The sequence below is a fragment of the Acomys minous genome (assembly GCF_964271855.1).
Source record: "Acomys minous genome assembly, chromosome: 17".
Lineage (NCBI taxonomy): Eukaryota > Metazoa > Chordata > Mammalia > Rodentia > Muridae > Acomys > Acomys minous.
The window spans coordinates 58,934,035-58,953,439 of NC_140500.1; the positions used below are offsets into that span (position 1 = coordinate 58,934,035).

The following is a 19,405-nucleotide window of genomic DNA, read 5'->3' on the forward strand; positions in this document are numbered from 1 at the left end:
TTGCATGAGTTAATCCTCACAGCGGCATCATTTTTACAGCCCTGGCAGTATATGTAGATATTCTCATTTTACACGGATACAATTGAGGTATTTTTTGAGATATTAAATAAATTGCTTATTATTATGTAACTAGGGGTTAAACCAGGGTTTTAAGTCATAAGGTTAGAACCTGAACTCAAATTCCTTTAGCAGTAGGTATTTTAGATATTTTTTCTTTACTACTTTGATGAGTGCTTAGTTGGAATTATTAAAGTCACTTAAAAAATATGCCCATTAAAGTTGTCTCTCATGTAACCCCTCGAAAAGGGGATAATTATTCGGCATTCCTTAAAAAAAAAAAAAAAAAGAATCTTGGAGTGCTGTGTTTATTCCCAGCACTTCTGGGTTAGAGTTAATATTGAATTTATATTTTCTAAGTTGCTAAGGAAAAAATGACCGCTTGTGAGTTTCAGCGGCACTTGTGAGCTCACAGCTGCCTGCATCTAGAAGCTGGGTAGCACTTCCGTGTATTCAGGGAGTGTTCACACTCATGGAGCAGATAGTTGGGTTGGGTAGCACTTCCGTGGATTCAGGGAGTGTTCACACTCATGGAGCAGATAGTTGGGTTGGGTAGCACTTCCGTGGATTCAGGGAGTGTTCACACTCATGGAGGCAGATAGTTGGGTTGGGTAGCACTTCCGTGTATTCAGGGAGTGTTCACACTCATGGAGGCAGATAGTTGGGTTGGGTAGCACTTCCGTGGATTCAAGGAGTGTTCACACTCATGGAGACAGATAGTTGGGTTGGGTAGCACTTCCGTGGATTCAGGGAGTGTTCACACTCATGGAGGCAGATAGTTGGGTTGGGTAGCACTTCCGTGGATTCAGGGAGTGTTCACACTCATGGAGGCAGATAGTTGGGTTGGGTAGCACTTCTGTGGATTCAGGGAGTGTTCACACTCATGGAGGCAGATAGTTGGGTTGGGTAGCACTTCCGTGGATTCAGGGAGTGTTCACACTCATGGAGGCAGATAGTTGGGTTGGGTAGCACTTCTGTGGATTCAGGGAGTGTTCACACTCATGGAGGCAGATAGTTGGGTTGGGTAGCACTTCCGTGGATTCAGGGAGTGTTCACACTCATGGAGGCAGATAGTTGGGTTGGGTAGCACTTCTGTGGATTCAGGGAGTGTTCACACTCATGGAGGCAGATAGTTGGGTTGGGTAGCACTTCCGTGGATTCAGGGAGTGTTCACACTCATGGAGGCAGATAGTTGGGTTGGGTAGCACTTCTGTGGATTCAGGGAGTGTTCACACTCATGGAGGCAGATAGTTGGTTGAGGTGCATGTCTAAAAATCATAACTGTGTTACATTTCTTAGTAATTTGTTTCTTTTTACTTTTATGAACAGTGAAGGACATGGAGCTGCTTCGAGTTTAGAGATTCAGTGTCATTCTTTTTGGAAGTCTTTAATGAACCTAGATATTACTTCATCTTGATAAAATACTTAGAACTGAGATATTCCCCTTACCTTTTTGTTATTGTTATTATTGATTCATATATTTCTAATAAAGTTATACAAATGCATTTATTTCAATTTTGAAATTCAGGGAAATTATCTTTATGGATAAACAGCTAGTATAATTTGGTAAGACTTTAAAAGGATGTGCCGCCTCCACACTTGTTTGAAATTAGCGAATGGCCTGTGCGCTAAGTGCCAGTGTCGTGCTTATATACAAATTAGGTACTATCAAAGTCTGCACGGATTCTGAGGGTGATTAAATGATGGAGTCACTCTGGGAATCAGTGCAGTGTTTTCCCAATCCTTATGTATAACCAAAAGGCACGCCTGGGCATTTACTCCTTTTGGGTTGCAATCTGTACAGGAATATTTATAATAGCATTATTCATAATTGTTCCACACTAGGTGAATGGTTTAGTAAATGGTGGTGTATTCTTCAGCAGTAGAAAGAAAAGCACATTGGCATGTCAGTAGCTTGGTGAGTTTTGCAGGTGAATAAGCCAATTGTAGAAAGTAACATCTCATAATTTTATTAAAGAGACATTCTAGTTTTGTGGCATGTGGCTAAATGCGGTGTGCATGCTCCTGTGTATGTTTGTTTATGTGTGTGGATGGGCACATGCATGTGCATATGCCTGTGTGTGCATGCAGAGGGCCATGCTGATGTCAGAGGCCTTCCTGTATCACTGTTCCGTGGGCAGAATCTCTGACTTGAATTCAGAGGTTACCTGTTCTGCTAGTCTGGATAGTCAGCTAGCCCCAGAGACCCCTGTCTCTCCCTCCCCAGTTTGTGAAATTACAGGTGGGCCATGCAGCCTGCCAGGCATCTGTGTGGGTTATGGGGATTCAGTCTTCATACTTGCATGCAAGTACTTAATTTTTTAATTAATTTATTTATAATAAATAAAATAAATTTATTTTTATTTTTTCGAGTCAGCATTTCTCTGTGTTGCCTTGACTGTTCTGGACTCCCTTTGTAGACCAGGCTCGAACTCACAGAGATCCACCTGCCTCTGCCTTCCTGAGTAGCAAGTATTTTAATTTGCTGAGTCATTTTCCTAACCCATAATGTAACATTGTTAAAGTGACAAAATTATAGACTGAAGATGGTGGTCACCAAGAGCTCTGTAGTAGACAGGGTCAGAGGGCAGTCAGAGCTATAAAAGGGAACCTGGGAGATTCTTGTACACTGAACATGTGCATTCTGATTCTGTAAATGCCCTTACATAATGTAATCGGTGTCTAAGGTGTTTGCTGTTGGGGAGCAGGTGAAATGTGGCGGCATTTTGTCTCTTTTGTTATAGCAGTATGCGGATGTAGAATTTTCATGATAGAAAGTTCAACTAAAAGTGCCAGTGGAACACGTTGTTCAACTTTCACCTCTCTTCTCTTATTTCTTGTATATTTACCAAGTATAAACCTATCATTTTTCAGTTTGTTTAATTTAAGTCATTCTGCTCATTTTTAAAGAGCAGTTGAATCTCAGTATGACAGATTATATATTTTTAGACTCTTGTTTGTCTGTTTCTCTACAAAAATTTGTATATGCCAGGGAATAAGATTTATTTATACAAAACTTACCAATCCTCACTTAAGTGTACAAATGCTGTGTGTCTGTGTGTGGTGTGTGTAATATGATTTAAAATTTCAGGAGGCACCATGTTTCTTCAATAAAGCAGCCATTACCTACATTTGGGCATCATGATCAAATAATGTGTTTAAATCAGTTTCTAAATGTGAGCCTCAGACTTTGTGCTTCTCCTAACATTGCTTGCAGCTTACTTTGCAGCTCTCTGATGCTTTCTGTATAAAATGTTCGCATTACACCTTCTACCTTAAAGCCCTTACCTTTCATTGTGACACTGTAAAATCTCTCATTGCCTTCATCTATAAGATGGTATTGGTTTACTTACATTTTTAGAAGGCACACTTCCCTATTAGTTCTTAGGCAGGGGCCCTGTTAATTTTTCACAAATGAAACAGGTTAGGAAATTTGTTTGGGGAAGCTTCAACTTTGAAATTATAAAGCACGTTAGCATTTTACCAGCTGAACACAAATGAGTTCGGTTGTAAGAGACTGTCCTTAAAAATTACAGCATAAAATTCACTTTAGATGATTACCAACTTTGGGAATGATTCCTTGGAGAGAATGCAGAAATGGCCCGTTTTCTTCTTTCTGATGGCATGACTATTCCTGCTAATTTTGTATGGAAAATCCTCGCAGAAATTTTTATCTTTGGTCATGCTTGCCTCTTCTTACACATCCTTGGTTGTTCCTGGTGTATCAGAGGCCGTGGAATAAAAAGGTGGGATTTGAGGGTGGGGGCCACTCATAGCACACTGCTCTCAAAAGCGTATAGTAACTTAGATTCTAATTGATCTGTATTGAATTTTGTCATGTTCTGAATTTTCTTGTTAATTGACTTGAATTTGATTGGATCTTATTCTTTAAGCAATTAGTCCATAAGATGTACAGTTACATACAGATTATTCAGGTTAGGGGTCTATAGCAAAAAGAACACTTACCTTAAAAGTGAAATTCAAATCTTTGCCTGATCAATTACCCTAATCACAGAGGAAATCTGTGTTTTTGCTGTAGCCAGGTAAGTAGGTTGTAATTCTAAGCGGTTTGGTTTACTAAGCATGATTAAGACACCCTTCCCTTTGAGGTTTACCCTTTCACTTTAAGGTACAACTGTTTATCATCTTAGGTCAAAGGTTATAAAAAGCAGTCATCAATTAGAGCTTTATTGGTTGTAATTGGTAATGCTCTGAAAGGAGCCAGCTGAACTGAACCTGATAATAAAAGACTCTTTGTGAAAATATTTAATAAATTAACACTCTGTCGTGGACCGGGGAAGCTAATTATAAAGACCGAGATTGTTAATCATGATGTTTACTTTCTTCAAAAGCACAGACTCTGCTCCATAATCATTAGACCTGAGCTTTCTTTCTTTTCTGTGTTTAAACCCCAGAGGGGATGCTCTTCCGTGCCTCCTGCCTGGGTATTGCTGCAGGAGGAAATGCCAAGACAAACACAGGTTATATGGGCATCTGAAAAATAAACAGGACGCTGCCAGAACATCAGACTACCTCTGCTATTTTCTAGAAGGGTCAGAAGTTTATGTAGATTCACTTTTGTAGTCTTTTGAATATTTTGAATAAAATAAAAGTGGAGGCATTTGAAAATAGCGATATTTAATGATAAATTGTCTACCATAGCAATTACCCTTTCTTCATAGCTTATTTTCTGAAATGTTTTGACATTGTTGTGGCTTTTGAAGTGCAGGCATTTTTCTGACCCCTAAAGTAGGTTCCTAGAGTTGTGACACACACCATCCTGACTCCTGAGTGACCTTGCTGGGGGAGCACTCTGAGTGGGTTTTTACATCTGGGAATGGAATGTTTCTAGATTTAAGCAATAGGGGGCATGTCGGGGTTGTTCTTTACACATGTTCCTGCAGTCTGATCTTTAGGGCAGTTCTAATGAAAGAAACCCTGCTTTGGGCTTGCTGTGCAAATTAGCCATCTGGTGAAGTGTAATATCCCGCTGAACATCATTATGGGGCCCTAGGAAGAGTGCTCCCCTTTACAGATGGACACAAATTAAAATCGCCCTTTAAGGTCCCACTCCCTCCCCCCTTTTAAACTCTGAATAAACCTGTCTACACTTGGTTTCTGTGACAGTTAAAAGAGTGTTCCAGCTGCAGGCAGGGTGGTGAAATTACAGGCTTTGCCGAAATGGAAATATTGCTTCCTGTAGACAAGCCGGAAGAACAATGGTCTGCATTTCCGTTCTCCCATTCACTTCCTTTGTTCTTTGTCTAGGTGTCTTTGTTTTTCAATCTGAGGGTTATTTTCTGTTACCATGATTCGTAAAAAACGTTCTTTCACAGACTACATACCACAGAAAAAAAGTGCTCCTTTAAGACCTCTATAGTCAGGCAGTGGCCTAGTCAATATGTCACAATCACAGGATATTGGTCTGCCCTACTTTGCATACCGTGTAGACATATTGCCCATGTGAGGAGGCTTTTGATGTCAGCTTTTTCCTTCTATAACACTATACAAAGATTTCACTATTGTTTATAAGATATGAAATAGGTGTCTGTGCATGGTTTTCCTTAGGCTCTAAGGAGGATTATCCCTCTTCCTCTGTCAAAAATAATACCTGTGGCTTTGCCTGTCACCTGTGCGTATCCATCAGACACCGTGATCACCTCCAGATTAGCCATGTTGTCTAACACAATGCAAATTTGTGTTAGGAATTGTTACACTTACTGTTTAGGGAATAGTAACCAGGAAAATAGCCTGTATGTGTTCAGTACAGACACAATTCTGTGGATTTTTTTTTTTTTTAATATTTAAAGAAAATCTGTTTCTTCTTTTTTTTTTTTCTTTTTTACCTGGGTACATGCACACAAGTCACAGTGATGTGGGCTGGTCTTTGGACAGTTTGGGAATCGTCAGACTTAAGGAGTTACCCACTGAGCCATCTTACCAGCCTCTTTCCATTTTAGAATGTTTATGACCCATAGTTGGTTGAAACTACAGATGCAGAGCTCACAGAAATGTATGGCTAGCTAGATACAGTATACATTTTTATCATGCATAGAAAGGCTTTTGTTTGACCTTTCTTTCTTCCAGTCCTGGGGCCACATGATCTTAATTGTTTGATGATATACATTTGTAACCTGTATCTGCAGAATGTGTTTTTGAGCTTACTTAGAATCTGATTCTCCTGCTCTTATGTATCTAAACACAAAGCCTCACTCACTTGTCCACATTGGCAGCTTTCTCTGTTTGTGTTACACTCCTGTCTAGGTAAGTATTTGAACACATGGAGAAGAATTCGAGCTTTTAAACCTGTGTTTTTATTCTAATTTTCTAACATTTATCCAGTGATTCTGACATTTGTGTAGTGGGAGAATATTTATTTAGGGAAAGCAAGTAGGATAGTTTTGTGGATAAAGCTGTTGAAGGATGCTTTCCATGGAGACCTTAGTGAAAGGCGCATGCATTTGCAATACACTGCTATGTCTTTGTGGAAATGCTGTGTGTGAAGTAGAGACTTCCAAGAGGATAAATTTAGAGGACGACACACCAAACCAGTGCGTGGTAACCATCACCAAGTGTTCTGACTGTGGGTGGCTTTTGTGTTCATGTTGCCTAGTTCATGTTTCCTAATTTTTCTAAAAGTCACATTTTACTTTTATAATTAATAACAATTTAAAACATGATACATACTGTATAAAACACAAGTAGCAAAATATGTATTTTTAACAAGGAGAATAATTTCTAGTAGAGTGTGTCAAAGTGTATTATTTCCTGGCAAAATCTAATGTTAAGGTTGATGATTTGGTTCAGGGAACAATCACTGCCATTTACCCCAAGCTTCTTTCGGGATATTATGTAATACTAAATATGTAAGTGAAATTTGACTTTAGTAAACAGAGTACCAAGTGAGGTGAGGAGCTCAACAGCTTGAGACAGTGAGAGGCGATGTGAACACAAAGTGTATGAACCTGGCACCTTGGTCTTAAGGAAATGCCCTATTAGGTTCCTGTGGGCTCCTGTCACATTGTCATCAATTGATGACCTTGCTTCTAAGTTACTTATTTGCTTTTACTTTTGAACAAATCTTTATTTAGTTGTGTTTGGCACCCAGGAAGTGGGGGCAGGAGGATCAGTTTAGGGCTTTTCTCAATTACACAGTGAGTTGTTCTAGGCCAGGTTAGGCTATATGAGAGCTTGTGTCAAAACAACACCCTTTCAGCCCCCGCAGAGAGAGAGGTGTGGGGGGGTGATCTTAATTACCATATTGTTGCTTTGCTGGCCAATATCACTATAATAATGTTTTGGGGAGCTTGTATAACACACAGGCTTTCTCTTTAAGTCATTTTAAGCCTTCCTGGGCTTAGGAACGTTGGACACCATTTTAATGCTATAGGTAAGGGCCATTTTAATGAGCAGAATAATGAACAAAAAGTACAAAAATTCAGAGAATGTGGCATTGGATAGGCCATGAAAGTGATACTTGTTTATGGTATGAGACTGAAACAAAAGGCCGCATATTGCCTTGTTTGACCTTAGTGAGGAACATGTGTATTGGACAATTTGAAGTCTTAGACATTCTGCACATAGCTGTGAATGTCTATGAACGAACTATGAGTATTGATTCTGGAGTTCAGCTAACGTTTAACAAGTGATGAATTTGCAAGTACAGAGTTTTTGCGTAATGAAGATGGTCTGTATTTTCCCTCTGTTCCAGAACTATTGACCCGGATTGGAAATGCTGAAATGCCCCTGTTCTTATCACCACGCCCACCATCCACTTGTTCATGAGCGTATGACTCTCCTGCCTGCCTGCTTCTCAGTGGCGGGACAGCAGCCCTGTGCCGCCTGGCTGACTTCCTGCCTGACCTCTTGGAACCTCATTTTCCTTTTCTTCATCCTAGCCTCTGTACACTTCGATCTAAAGTCTAGGGAGTTCTTTCTGTCGTTACAGCTGTTGCCATATAACTTTATTTATAAATAATCACTAGTTCCTACAGCTTTGTCCCCAGCTGTCCCTGCACCTCACCATACAGAACCTCTTTACATTTTTAAAATGTACGCTGAGCTGTTTTCTTTGAGTCTCTCTAGGTGTTACTTCTAGGAATAGACTTTTCTCTTTGTCTGGTTTCCTTTTCTCACTAATTTTTCAATTAACATAGCTGTTAGGTACCCCCCAGATGTTTTCTATTAATAAACTATCCCCTTCTCTCCCCTCATTTTTTCCCTCCCTCAAACCTGTAGAATCTGTTATTGGTTCTGAGGTCAGAGCTGAAATGAAACCCCATGGTTCATATAGTAGCCTGCTTCTAAAACGGTCTGATGCCCACTTCTTGAATCCTACCTTTAGAAACCAAGTTGACAAAATTGGCAGAAGGAGTAGAATTCTTCAAGGTGAATTATTTAATACCACCAGGGAAAATCCAACTCATTTTTGTAAGTGAGGAAGACAGACTTATTAGTTCAGTTGGCCTATTCTCTGTTTAAGGAATATTAGAAAGGAAATGAATCTGATTTTTATATAGAATTTTATCTTGTATATTCTGTGTCATTTACAACAAAGAAATCAAATTAGTACCTGATGGTCTAATTAGAATGGAGGCTTTCCTTAAATTTATAATTAAGTGTATCTTGGCTCTAAAGCATGTTAAATAGGTAATGTCACACTAGAATAGTAAAGGTCCTTCAAGGCTGTTAACCTTACAATGAAAAGCCCTTCAGTGTATACAGCATGCAATTGACATTTAACAACATCACTGTCCTATGACTTGGTGACAAGTAGGGAATAACTTTAGCAAATCAAATGGCAGTCTCCACTTGTTACCTAATAATTTGAATAATTTCCTTCCTTATTAACTGGTGGATGAAAAAAGTGATGAAATAGCCATGCTAATATGTAATTTCATTTCATACATAAGAAATACCCGTAGACAGTGACAATCACTTTAGCAGTTTAAGATGTTTATTTTCAAGGGCACAGGGCTTTACAGCTATGATCCAGGGGCAAAGTTCACTTTGCTACCTATATCTATATAGCCTGTGAACTGAAACTGAGTTTGACATTTTAACATAAAAGGTAATATTTCATGACAGATAAAAATTATATTATTATTATTATTCCAGTTTCTCTAAGGAAGGTTTTTGAGTGCATGCCACATTTCTTAAAAAAAAAAACTTTTATTGGTTCTTTGTGAATTTCACATCATGCACCCTAGTTGCACTCATCTCCTCCTCCTCTCACATCCACCCTCTACCCTTGCAACTTCCTCCTATAACAGAGAGAAATAAACCTCATTGTGGAACCTGTAGTATGTCACAGTGTGTTCACAGTATACTCTTTTGTGCATACTTCTTTGCTGGCAAATGTTCATTGCAATGACTTATTGGTCTGGCATGAGACTTCCAGCTTCTGCTATTCTGTCAATGCTGGAGCCATATGGGACTAGTTGTTTCCTTATGTCATGGAGATCCTGTAGTTTTAGATCTTTAGGACTACCCCCTTCATGCACACCAGCAGTTCATCAGTGGGGTAGGTGTTGGGGTGGGCCAATTCAAGGTTCTGGGTCTAGGCCTAAGAGGTATCTGACTGAGCTAGTCAGTTTGCTGGCTCTCCTACTCTTGTGCCCTTGGGGCCAGCTCACCAGCATCCCCCCTCCACAAGCAGGCCAGCTTTACCTGCTGCCCGGATGAGGTACAAAGCCCACTCTCATAACCCCAGGGCCAGCTCTGTTGCCTGCCACAGATAGTGAGGGACAAGGGAGGACAGGAGGGTGTCTCTTCTTTGTCCATGCCACCTCCCAGAAGACAAGAGGCATGGCCAGCTCAAGGCTGGACCACCTGGAGCCCCCACACCAGCTCTATTGTTCTGCCTAGATGAAGTGTAGAACCTATTCTCCCAAGTGCTGGAGTGGTGAGGGGCAGGACCATCTCTCTTGCTCTTCTGCTCTCATGACCCAGCTGGCACAAGTGGTGAGGATTGGGCGGTAAGGGGAGGGTATCTCTCCCTCATCCATGCCACTGAATGGGGAGATGAGTGGTAGGGCCAGCTCTCCCATGCTTGTATCCTTGGAGCTAGCTCACCTGCAACTCCCATAATGTATGGGCTACTCTCCTGAGTACTGCAGCTGGCTAGGAGCAGGGTTAGCTCTCTTGCTCCTATGTTTCTAGGATCAGCTCTCCCAGGATGCCCAGGTTAGGGGTGGGTCCAGTTCTGCAGAGTCCTCAGATATTGATATGCCACTGGGCAGCAGCCTAGATAAGGGATGTCTGCTTGGACTTTAGTGGTAATAGACCCCTGCTGCTGCAAGGCCATGTACCCAGATCTGGTCCCTGGCATGCCACACTTTTTAAAAGCTTGTCTTCAGTCGCTTTGCATTGTAGTGGAATGAGTACCAGCTGCTGGTTAGCCTGAAGAGCAATTGTCCTCCTCTTTACTGAAGGCTTTTGCCCACCAACAAACTGCATTACATTTGTGTGGTTGTGACTTAAATTAGTTTTCCCAGTTCAGGTTCAGTGTGGATAGCAATATAGCAAAGAAGTCATGATGAATAAACTTCTTCAACGTTTTAGGTTATGGAAGAAAATGACCTAGATAATTGCCTGCCTGTGAGAGGTAGTTCATCTTGTTTATTTTTAAAAAGTAAGCTCTTATATACATGCCTGTTATTGATTAGACCTTGTTTTAAGAGCATTATAGCTCATTGAGTCCATGTAGCAGCTGGTCAAGGTTGACATCTCCACAAATGAAAGACAATGCACAAGCACAGGTGAAAGTTAAGTGAATAGGCAATGAAACTTAAGTTAGCAGCAGGGATTCAGAACACTTACATTGGCAGGAAGGGTAGAACCACAGTTTGAATGTAGCCACCTGGTCTGAGCCCAGTGCTCTTAGACTCTGTGGGATCTTTCTGCTTGTTTTACTTATTAAGAAAAGTCTTGGGTTAAGAACATTTAGTCACAACGAGGCATGTTATTACAAAACCCTCTCAATTTGTATTATTTTTCTAGAGCTGCTGTAACAAGGTACCACAAACTATATGGTTTATAACAACAGAAATTTGTACTATCCAAATTCTGAAAACTTGAATTACAAATTAAAAGCATCTTAGAAGACCACACTCCCTTTGACACTATGGAAAGAATCTTGTTTATTTCTTCCTGGCATCTGTGAGCCCCAACAGTTCTTGGTGCTTTTCAGTTGGGTCTGCGTTGACCCACCTCTGCCTGTCTACATGCTGTTCTCCTTGTCTGTGTCTTTCTGGGTCTTCTCTTCGGGGGACACCGCCCACCATCTAGCAGGCATGATCACACAAATAGACTGATCACATCAGAATTATTGCCAGTTCTAGCTAAAGCTTCTTCCAGAGTTTCTTGGAAGGGTGTAGGTTTGGGGTACATGCTGTTCAACCCAGAGCGGAGCTTGTGAGTGTAGTGTTCATGAGCCAGGTATTGTTCTGAGCACCACTCATACTGAGTTCTGGGGGAGCTGTGAATGCGGCCAAACACATTTGTCGTGTCACAGTGTCAAAAAGTTGGGAACCCCTGCATGGGGGAGAACTGGAAATGTGTATATCAAGAATATTGAAGAATTGTCTCTTTTGTTTTTGTTCTGTCCCTTCTTGGTAAGATTCCATGTGAAAAAAAGATTTGCCATCCCCATCTCTTGCCCTTCTCACTTTTCATTGACCCCTGTCATCATGAATGATTTGAAAGCTGACTTTCCTCCTGGGCATTTTTTCATCTGGAATATTCCTTTTGATTTTGATGTGACATTTTCTTGCTTACTATAACATTTTAAAACTGTTCGTTTTACCTTCATTTTGTGAATTTGTGATTATTGACTCAGAAATCAATCTCGGTGTTGCTGAAGCTTGAGTTCTGACCTTGTTGTAAAGGTCACCCTCGTCTATTCTTCAGTGTTGTGTGTCTGGGGTGAACAAATGGTTGTAATTGCTTTTATATTCTGTCATTATTATCATTATTACAAGTAGGCTTTGAGATACGTGCTATTCTTCACATTCCACACCTGGAGTCTACTCGATTCTTTTCAATTTCAAGGATTATTTGCTCAATTATATTATTTGCTTTTGCCTCTTTTACAGGGTGCCCGAGAAACGTTTGAGAATTACTACCGAAAACAGAGGCGAAAACAGGCTCGTTTGGTGCTCCAGCCTCCATCTAACATGGTAGGCTTGCTACTTGTCCTTTCTGTACTTTCCCTTTACTTCCTGCTAGCTGAGTGAGTGTGTCTGTGCATGTATACGTGTGTCTGTGTCTGTGCATGCAGGTGCACCTGCCTGTGTGTGCTTGCTGTCATTCTGACACAACTTTGGGTGGATTTGCTGTGAAGTAAGAACAGCAGTAAACTTTTCTTGACTGTTACGTGCCATCCATTGTTCTAAATAGAAAGTGTGTGTCTTGTCAGTGCATTCCCATTGCTACCGTGTAGGGTCAGTGGCACTGTCTGTGGAATTAAGCTTCCTGAGAATAACTGATTTTTCACATCTTAAAATAACAACACAGAAACAGTAACTTTGCTTTGCTTTATTACAGCACGAAACTTTAGATGGCTACAGGAAGTATTTCAATCAAATTGTAGGGTAGGTACCTGCGGGCATTTCTGTACTTAATTTGGAGGACTTCTAAAAGACATACCTTTACTTGGGAAATTTTCTCTCTTTTGGTAATTTTAAAGAAAATACTTAGATATTTTCTTGTAATTTAGAAGGAACATCTTCCTGGGCGTGGTTGCACACACTTGGTAGTCAGTGCTTGGGGAGGTTGGTGCAGGAAGATCATCCTGGGCTGCACAGAGAGATGCCATCTCAACAAACCATGAGAAGGAACTCTTCCTTGTCCCAGCATTATGTTCTTTGAGGAAACTTTTGTGATGAGAGATCTGAACATGGACTCGTAACATATTATATTTGATGTTTTGTTTCTTCATTCTTTGTTCTACTGTGGGTAGAGGGGCGGAGATAAGCAGCCACATTGGCAGAATTTTTTCAAACAGTAAAATACTCTAGGCCTAGCAGAATTTAGGAACTTTGTCATAACTTTTTGGCTTAGTGGCAGTCTGAAAGCAGCTATGTATGACTCAGAAATCTGTGAGTGAATTACACTAAAACAACTTTCCTTAAAAAGGGTGTTGCCAGGCTGACCCCACAGCGTGCAGTGGCTGTTCTCATCTGGGGTGGACCTCGTAGTGTGAAGTCAGGGTTACTTAGTCAAGAGCCCTGTATGCAAACAGTTTGTTCCAACTATGAGATGACAGCCGTGGCTAAAAGAAGGGCAGTGGAATTGGGTTATTCAGTAGAGCTTGCCTGCCCACCTCTTCCTTCTTTTCTCCTTCCCCACTTTGTCTCTAGCTTTCCTTGTCCTCTTCCCTTGTGTTCTTTCATCAGATTTAATTGCTTCAGTGTAATGAGCAGCTTCCGTTGTGCCTGTCATTGATGGTACAGCTACTGCTAGAACACTTAGCTAGCATGCATCAATCAGGTGTGGCACACCTCTAATTCCAGTGGAGGCTGTAGGATCAACAGCTTTAGGTCACATTTGGCTACATAGACAGTGTGAGGCCAGCCTGAGCTTCAGGAGACAGGAGACCTTGGTCTCTCTGATTTTTTTTTTATATAATTAAAAAAAATTCTCTAATAAAGTTTTTTTTATTTGAATGAGTATTTAAACAAGGTAACTGAAGATATGTTTTAAATGCACTATAAGCTCCAACAGTGAATTTAAAAACATACATTTATAATTTAAAAGAATATCTCAACCTGACTTATTATTTTGAGGCAATGTCTCATATAATTCCTATTTAAGTCATTCTGAAGTGTAGGCAGGGATTGCTTTAGCCTCCTGAGTCACTGGAGTTATAAGCCCGATTAGGGGAATTATTTTGCTATGTTGCATATTTGAATTCTTGCAATCTGTAAATTTTAATGTTTATTATCTGCTTAAAATTTGTTAGTTTCTTGAAATACACTGCATTTTAAAAATACATTGGAGATAGACTTTATCAGGTATATGTACTTTCCTCTCTTAAACTGTTGGGTTACGTGGTTGACATTAGAAATGAAGCTTTAGTTTTGGTAAAGGTTCTAAGAAGATATAATATGATTGTAGATGTGTTCTCAATCTATCAAGTAATTTTATTTATGATAATGAATAGCTTTTTTCAGAAAAAAAAATAGTATTTCCTTTGAGCAGCTGTTAATGTCAAAGCTTAGTGGTCAAGATAGCAACTGTAATCTCTAACATCTGTGCTTCCTTTTCTTCCCAATCACAGATTTTTTGTTGTTGAAGATCACATTTTACATACAACCCAAGGTTTAGTGAATAGAGCCTACATTGATGAACTGTGGGAAATGGCACTTTCAAAGACCATCGCTGCATTGCGTACCCACTCGGTATGTGGGGTGCCCAGGAAGAGCTTCCTTACTGCTGACGTCTGTATGCTGTCTGGTGTTGCACTGATTTCATGTCGACATACACCTTGGGAGACCCTCCTTTGGAGATTGTGGAAGCCCTGCATTTAGATTTCTGAGTTCTGTAACACTGAGCTTGCCTAATACAAAACAGTCACCCACACCTGTCCTTGATTCTCTCTGTGTCCAGTAGTGTTCTCTGTATTTCACGTACAGGTCCTTCTTTTTCCTCACTGAGTACAAAGTCGTGTATTATCATTCATATATATATATATATTTTATGTGTTTCATGGTTCTTCACTCAGAAAATACCTCATGTACTATAGACGTTCATACACATAGCTGAAGGATTGCTCTCGCTTCTAGTTATGCAATCATCCTTCCTCTCCACATGCCTAGGCTGAGAGGACTGTGCTTTTGCTGGCCAACTGCCTGCTAAGCTTAGCTCATAGAAGGCAAGGTAATAGAGACATTACTACAAATTTTAGCATGCCACATTGTCTTGTTGCTGGCTGCTCATCATTCCTCATACACTTGCCCATGGTAGTCCTTTATTGTTCCTCTTCCTTTTGGCAGGACTACCACCTCATTGTTATTTGCATAAAATAAGATTTCCTTACTTTGTATGTTTAACCTAGTACCAATAAGTGTCTCAGGAGTGGGTACATTAAAATTGAATGCATAATATTTTCAGCAAGAGCAACTAAGAGCTTGGCGGCTCTAAAGAAAAAGTGTCAGCTATAAAACTACAAGTGAAAAGCAAGGAGAGAGATGAAAATGACTGAGGTCATACTGTTTCCCTGAGTGGGAGTGATGCGTCCTAGCGAGCACATCTCACAGGCTCTTGTAGCAGCTAGTTCTCACTGGGACGCGTACAGTTTTAGTTAGAGCCATTTCCTGTCTTGTATATACTCTACGTGTAACATGAAAGAAACTAAGACAGAAGAAAATCATTAAAAGACACCCACAGAATGCAATATAAAAATGGTGCCTTGGAAAGTGAGTATCGGATATAAAAATTTAGTCCAGAGATCAGGACTGCATGTCATTTCACGCTCTAGAAGATAGAGTCAAAGTCAAAAAAGTCTGTCCCATAGTCACAAAGTGACAGAAAGTGTGGGAGGAATGACTGAGAAGCGTGGTTGTAATGGAGACTTTGGAAGGCAGCTGATTGTGATCGAGAAAATCCAGTGTCCATCAAGGGGCCTATAGTAATAGAGTGTAAAGTGGAGAAGATTCGTTGAGTGACAGCGAGAGAACTGACAGCAAATCCTGACAGATAAACATACGGAGTCTTCATTATGTCTGTCACATAAATTAGTCCTTTAAAGGATGAGTTATATTCAGAAAGCATTTAATGGGCACTTTAGGTTATTTAAACAATAGGCTTTAATTCCCACTGCAATGTAACTAAAAGATCCTATCCGATAACACACATGGAAGGACATTTGGGAAACATAAAAATGTAAATAGAAAACTTAAAATAAGGTAACTTGAGTAGGTCCAGTTATGTCAGTAACCCAGCAAGTCTAGGAAAGCTAGACCATTACAGTGCCTTGGGCAGTTTTTACATAAGGAGAAGCAAACAGGCAGAAAGCAAATAATATTGAAGAGCTTCAAACAGGAGAATTGGGGCTATTTCGTATTAAAATTAGTTTTGACACCAAAACCACAAGGGGTCTTTACAAGAGACAGCACATAAAAGAAAGACATCATAGCAGGAGAAACTCAAGTATATCATCATTATGGGGAAATTGAGCATCCTGCCATCAGACCCTGAGAGGTTACATGGAGAACAGAAAACAAAGCTATAACCTAGGAAACTGGAATATCAGAATTGATGAAATTTTACATTAGTAGCATAGATTCTTTAATCCTCCCCTGGAAACTGTATTCCAGGCTAGCCAGCCAAGCAATCAGATGTGTGCAGGCAAGGCTATATATGGTGCTTATTTACAATTCTTGTTTCCTACTTATTTATGCTTATCGTATATCCCTTGTACTGCTTAATGCCATTTTTCTTTATTGCATAATCAGAATTCCCTAAGATGCCTGTCTTATTGATTTCATATTTATCCGGTTTATGTCTTTTTATATCATCAGTTTATCACTTTTAATTTTCTTAATTTCATTTTATTATATAATTATGGTTATTTGGTGGTATTTCCCATAGTGCCAGTAGTGCAGTGTTTAGTCAGGTTATTTTCAGTCTTTCATATTTTCTAATGTTTATGTATATAAAGAAATATAAAGTTACTTTGAAAATGGCTTTAGGCACATACCATACGTTTTGATAGAAAGTATTTATTATTGCTCATTTTAAAATTGTCGGATCTATTTTGGGTTCCTTAAAAATTTTTGTATTTTAGTTTATTTATTATTACTGTCTCTTCCTATGATGGGGGCATACATGCTGTACATGTGGTGATGTCAGAGGACAATTTGCAATCAGTTCATATGTGTTCAGGGGATTAAATCCAAATCTTCTGGATTGTGTCATCGGGCAGGGCACATCTTTGCTGAGCTATCTTGCGGGCCCCATTTTGTTTTCTTCCTTAACCAAAGAGCATGTGTTCCCACATGTTAAAGATATAGATCATCCTGGTGAACCCTGCCTCCTCAGTTCTTCTCTGATTGAGCCTTTTGCTGCCTCGTGCAGAAAATGGTTAGACTCCTTGTTATAAGTGCCTGTACCAGCTGGTGCGTTAGACAATTCAATAAGTAAAAATGTAATGTTTTCATGAGACATTTTCTCACTTTTCCTCATTTCCTTTAGTCCTACTGTTCTGACCCGAACCTTGTGTTGGACTTGAAGAACCTCATTGTGCTCTTTGCTGACACACTTCAGGTACGTGAGCAGCTGCCACCTGCTGTCCCAGAGAGGCTCCATCAGCCAGGAACTGCTGTGCTCTCTCCCAAGCCTGCTTCATTCGTTTTGAGTTTTTACTGTTTATTCTTTCCTACAGATAGATCTTTCTTTTACTTTACTTTTCTTTCTTTGGTTTTTCAACACAAGAGTTTTCCTGTAAAATCCTGTCTGTCCTGTAACTTGCTTGGTAGATCAGAGTGGCCTAGAACTCACAGAGATCTGCATGCCTCTACATCCCAAGTGGTGGCATTTAAGGAGTGTACCACCACCCAACTCTCTTTTAGCTTCTTCATAGCATATTCTGGGCTTTCTCTTGACCTTTTATGCTCTCTTAAAATGTTTCTACCTTTTTTCTCCCTCAGAGAAAAATTACATGAGCCATTTACAAAGTTTTTAAGTGTTTGTAATTGCAGCATGGCCCCGTGTGCCTTGTGGTGTGTTCCACTTCCGTCTTTATAGCGGTGGCTGCTTTGAGCCATGTTAGAGCAGCATGGAGTGTTTGTGACATGGTAGCAGCTTCACTTTCTGTGTTCTTGGAGGATTGCGGAGGGCAGTAAGTCACCGCAGGGGACACTCACCTGACGTTACATGTTGGTTCTGGTTTTTATCATTTTCTTTTTAATGATTGGCCTAGGAATATTGATGTGTATATTTGAATTTTTGAGAGCTAAACACTAGATATTAGGTAGAGATGAACAAGTTTGCTTCATCTTTTTTCATTGTTGTTTAAATAATGAAACACCTTTAAGCACCTAATCTTACTTCTGTTTATTCGAAAAGTCTTCTCTGAAAACATAATGTGTTTTCTTTCAGGTGTATGGTTTTCCTGTGAATCAACTTTTTGATATGCTGTTGGAAATAAGAGACCAGTATAGTGAGACCCTGTTGAAGAAGTGGGCAGGAGTCTTCCGGTAAGGCGCTGCAGCTGCTCTGATGTCCCTGTCTTGGCCTCCCCTATGCATGCACCACTGAGGACCTGATAGATAGAATGAGCACCACGTGCGCATGGCTTATATTTTTCTAACTGCTTCGATTTATGATCCAGAATTGTAATGAATCATAATGATTTGAAAATGATCTTTCAAGGTATCCTGTGCCGATATATTAGTTCTCACTGTGCTGGGAAAGCCCCATAGCCTGTTTGTTTCCTTGGATAAATGCCAGATTTATTGGCTCATAGTATCTAGATTACCTCGTGTCTCCTTACTCTATCTTACAGTTTTTGTTTTTTCCTGAAGGTCATACTTTAGTTTGGTAGTGGTAGCTAAGCAACCATGACTAGCAGAACCTTAGGAAAACATTTTATTTTATAGTGTCTCCTGTGTCTCAGGCTGACCTTGAACTTCTGATCTTCTTTCCCCGCCTTCTAAGTGCTAGAATTATTGGTGTGTCAGCTGGGCCTGGCTCACTCTTTGATAACTCATGTTATTCTTCCTAGCAGAGAAATGACTCATTGCAGTCCATATTTGGAGCATATTCTCTATATCGTTATTGCAGCATGTATCCAGCAATGGGAAATTATTCTGGAATACTTCCTTCTAGAACAGACTCTTGGGACTGTTGGTTTGGTATACATCTCTTGTCATTTCATTTCACTTTCTTCTGGTTTTGATCCTGTCCTCTAAAAGAAGTGAGAAAAACTGTCTTCTTGCTTTAATCTTAATTCAGTTTAGTGCTTGATGCCTTAGCCACAACAATACAGCAAGGAAAAGAAAAAAAAAGATAACAAATGAGAACAGAGGAATACAATTATTCCTCTTTGTAGATCATATGATTCTATATGTATGAGACCTCTGGATCCCACTAGAAACCTCTTAGAACTATTAAACACCCTCAGCAAAGTTACAGGACACAAGTCAACATACAGAAAGTATTCTAAGACAAGCATGCTGAAAAAAAAAAAAACTCAGGATGCAGTCCCGTATACCATATCCTCAAAAAGCATAATAAACAAGCAAATAAACAAAAGGTCCAGGAATAAACCTAGCCAAAGAGGAGAAAGACCTCCACAGTGGAAAGTAAGGACGCATAAGAAATTGAAGAAAATACTAGTGGATAG

General features: G+C 39.9%; 1 protein-coding gene across 2 annotated transcripts in view; it reads left to right on the forward strand.

The window, feature by feature from the left end:
* EXOC6B (exocyst complex component 6B) overlaps positions 1–19,405 on the forward strand; it is a 434,863-nt gene that overhangs the window by 209,879 nt on the left and 205,579 nt on the right. For both annotated transcript variants that reach the window (XM_084764962.1, XM_084764963.1), the window contains exons 9-13: positions 12,153–12,236; positions 12,604–12,650; positions 14,339–14,459; positions 17,254–17,325; positions 18,160–18,257. In XM_084764962.1, the coding sequence (XP_084621088.1) occupies positions 12,153–12,236; positions 12,604–12,650; positions 14,339–14,459; positions 17,254–17,325; positions 18,160–18,257 (422 nt within the window). The remainder of the gene's footprint in view (positions 1–12,152; positions 12,237–12,603; positions 12,651–14,338; positions 14,460–17,253; positions 17,326–18,159; positions 18,258–19,405) is intronic.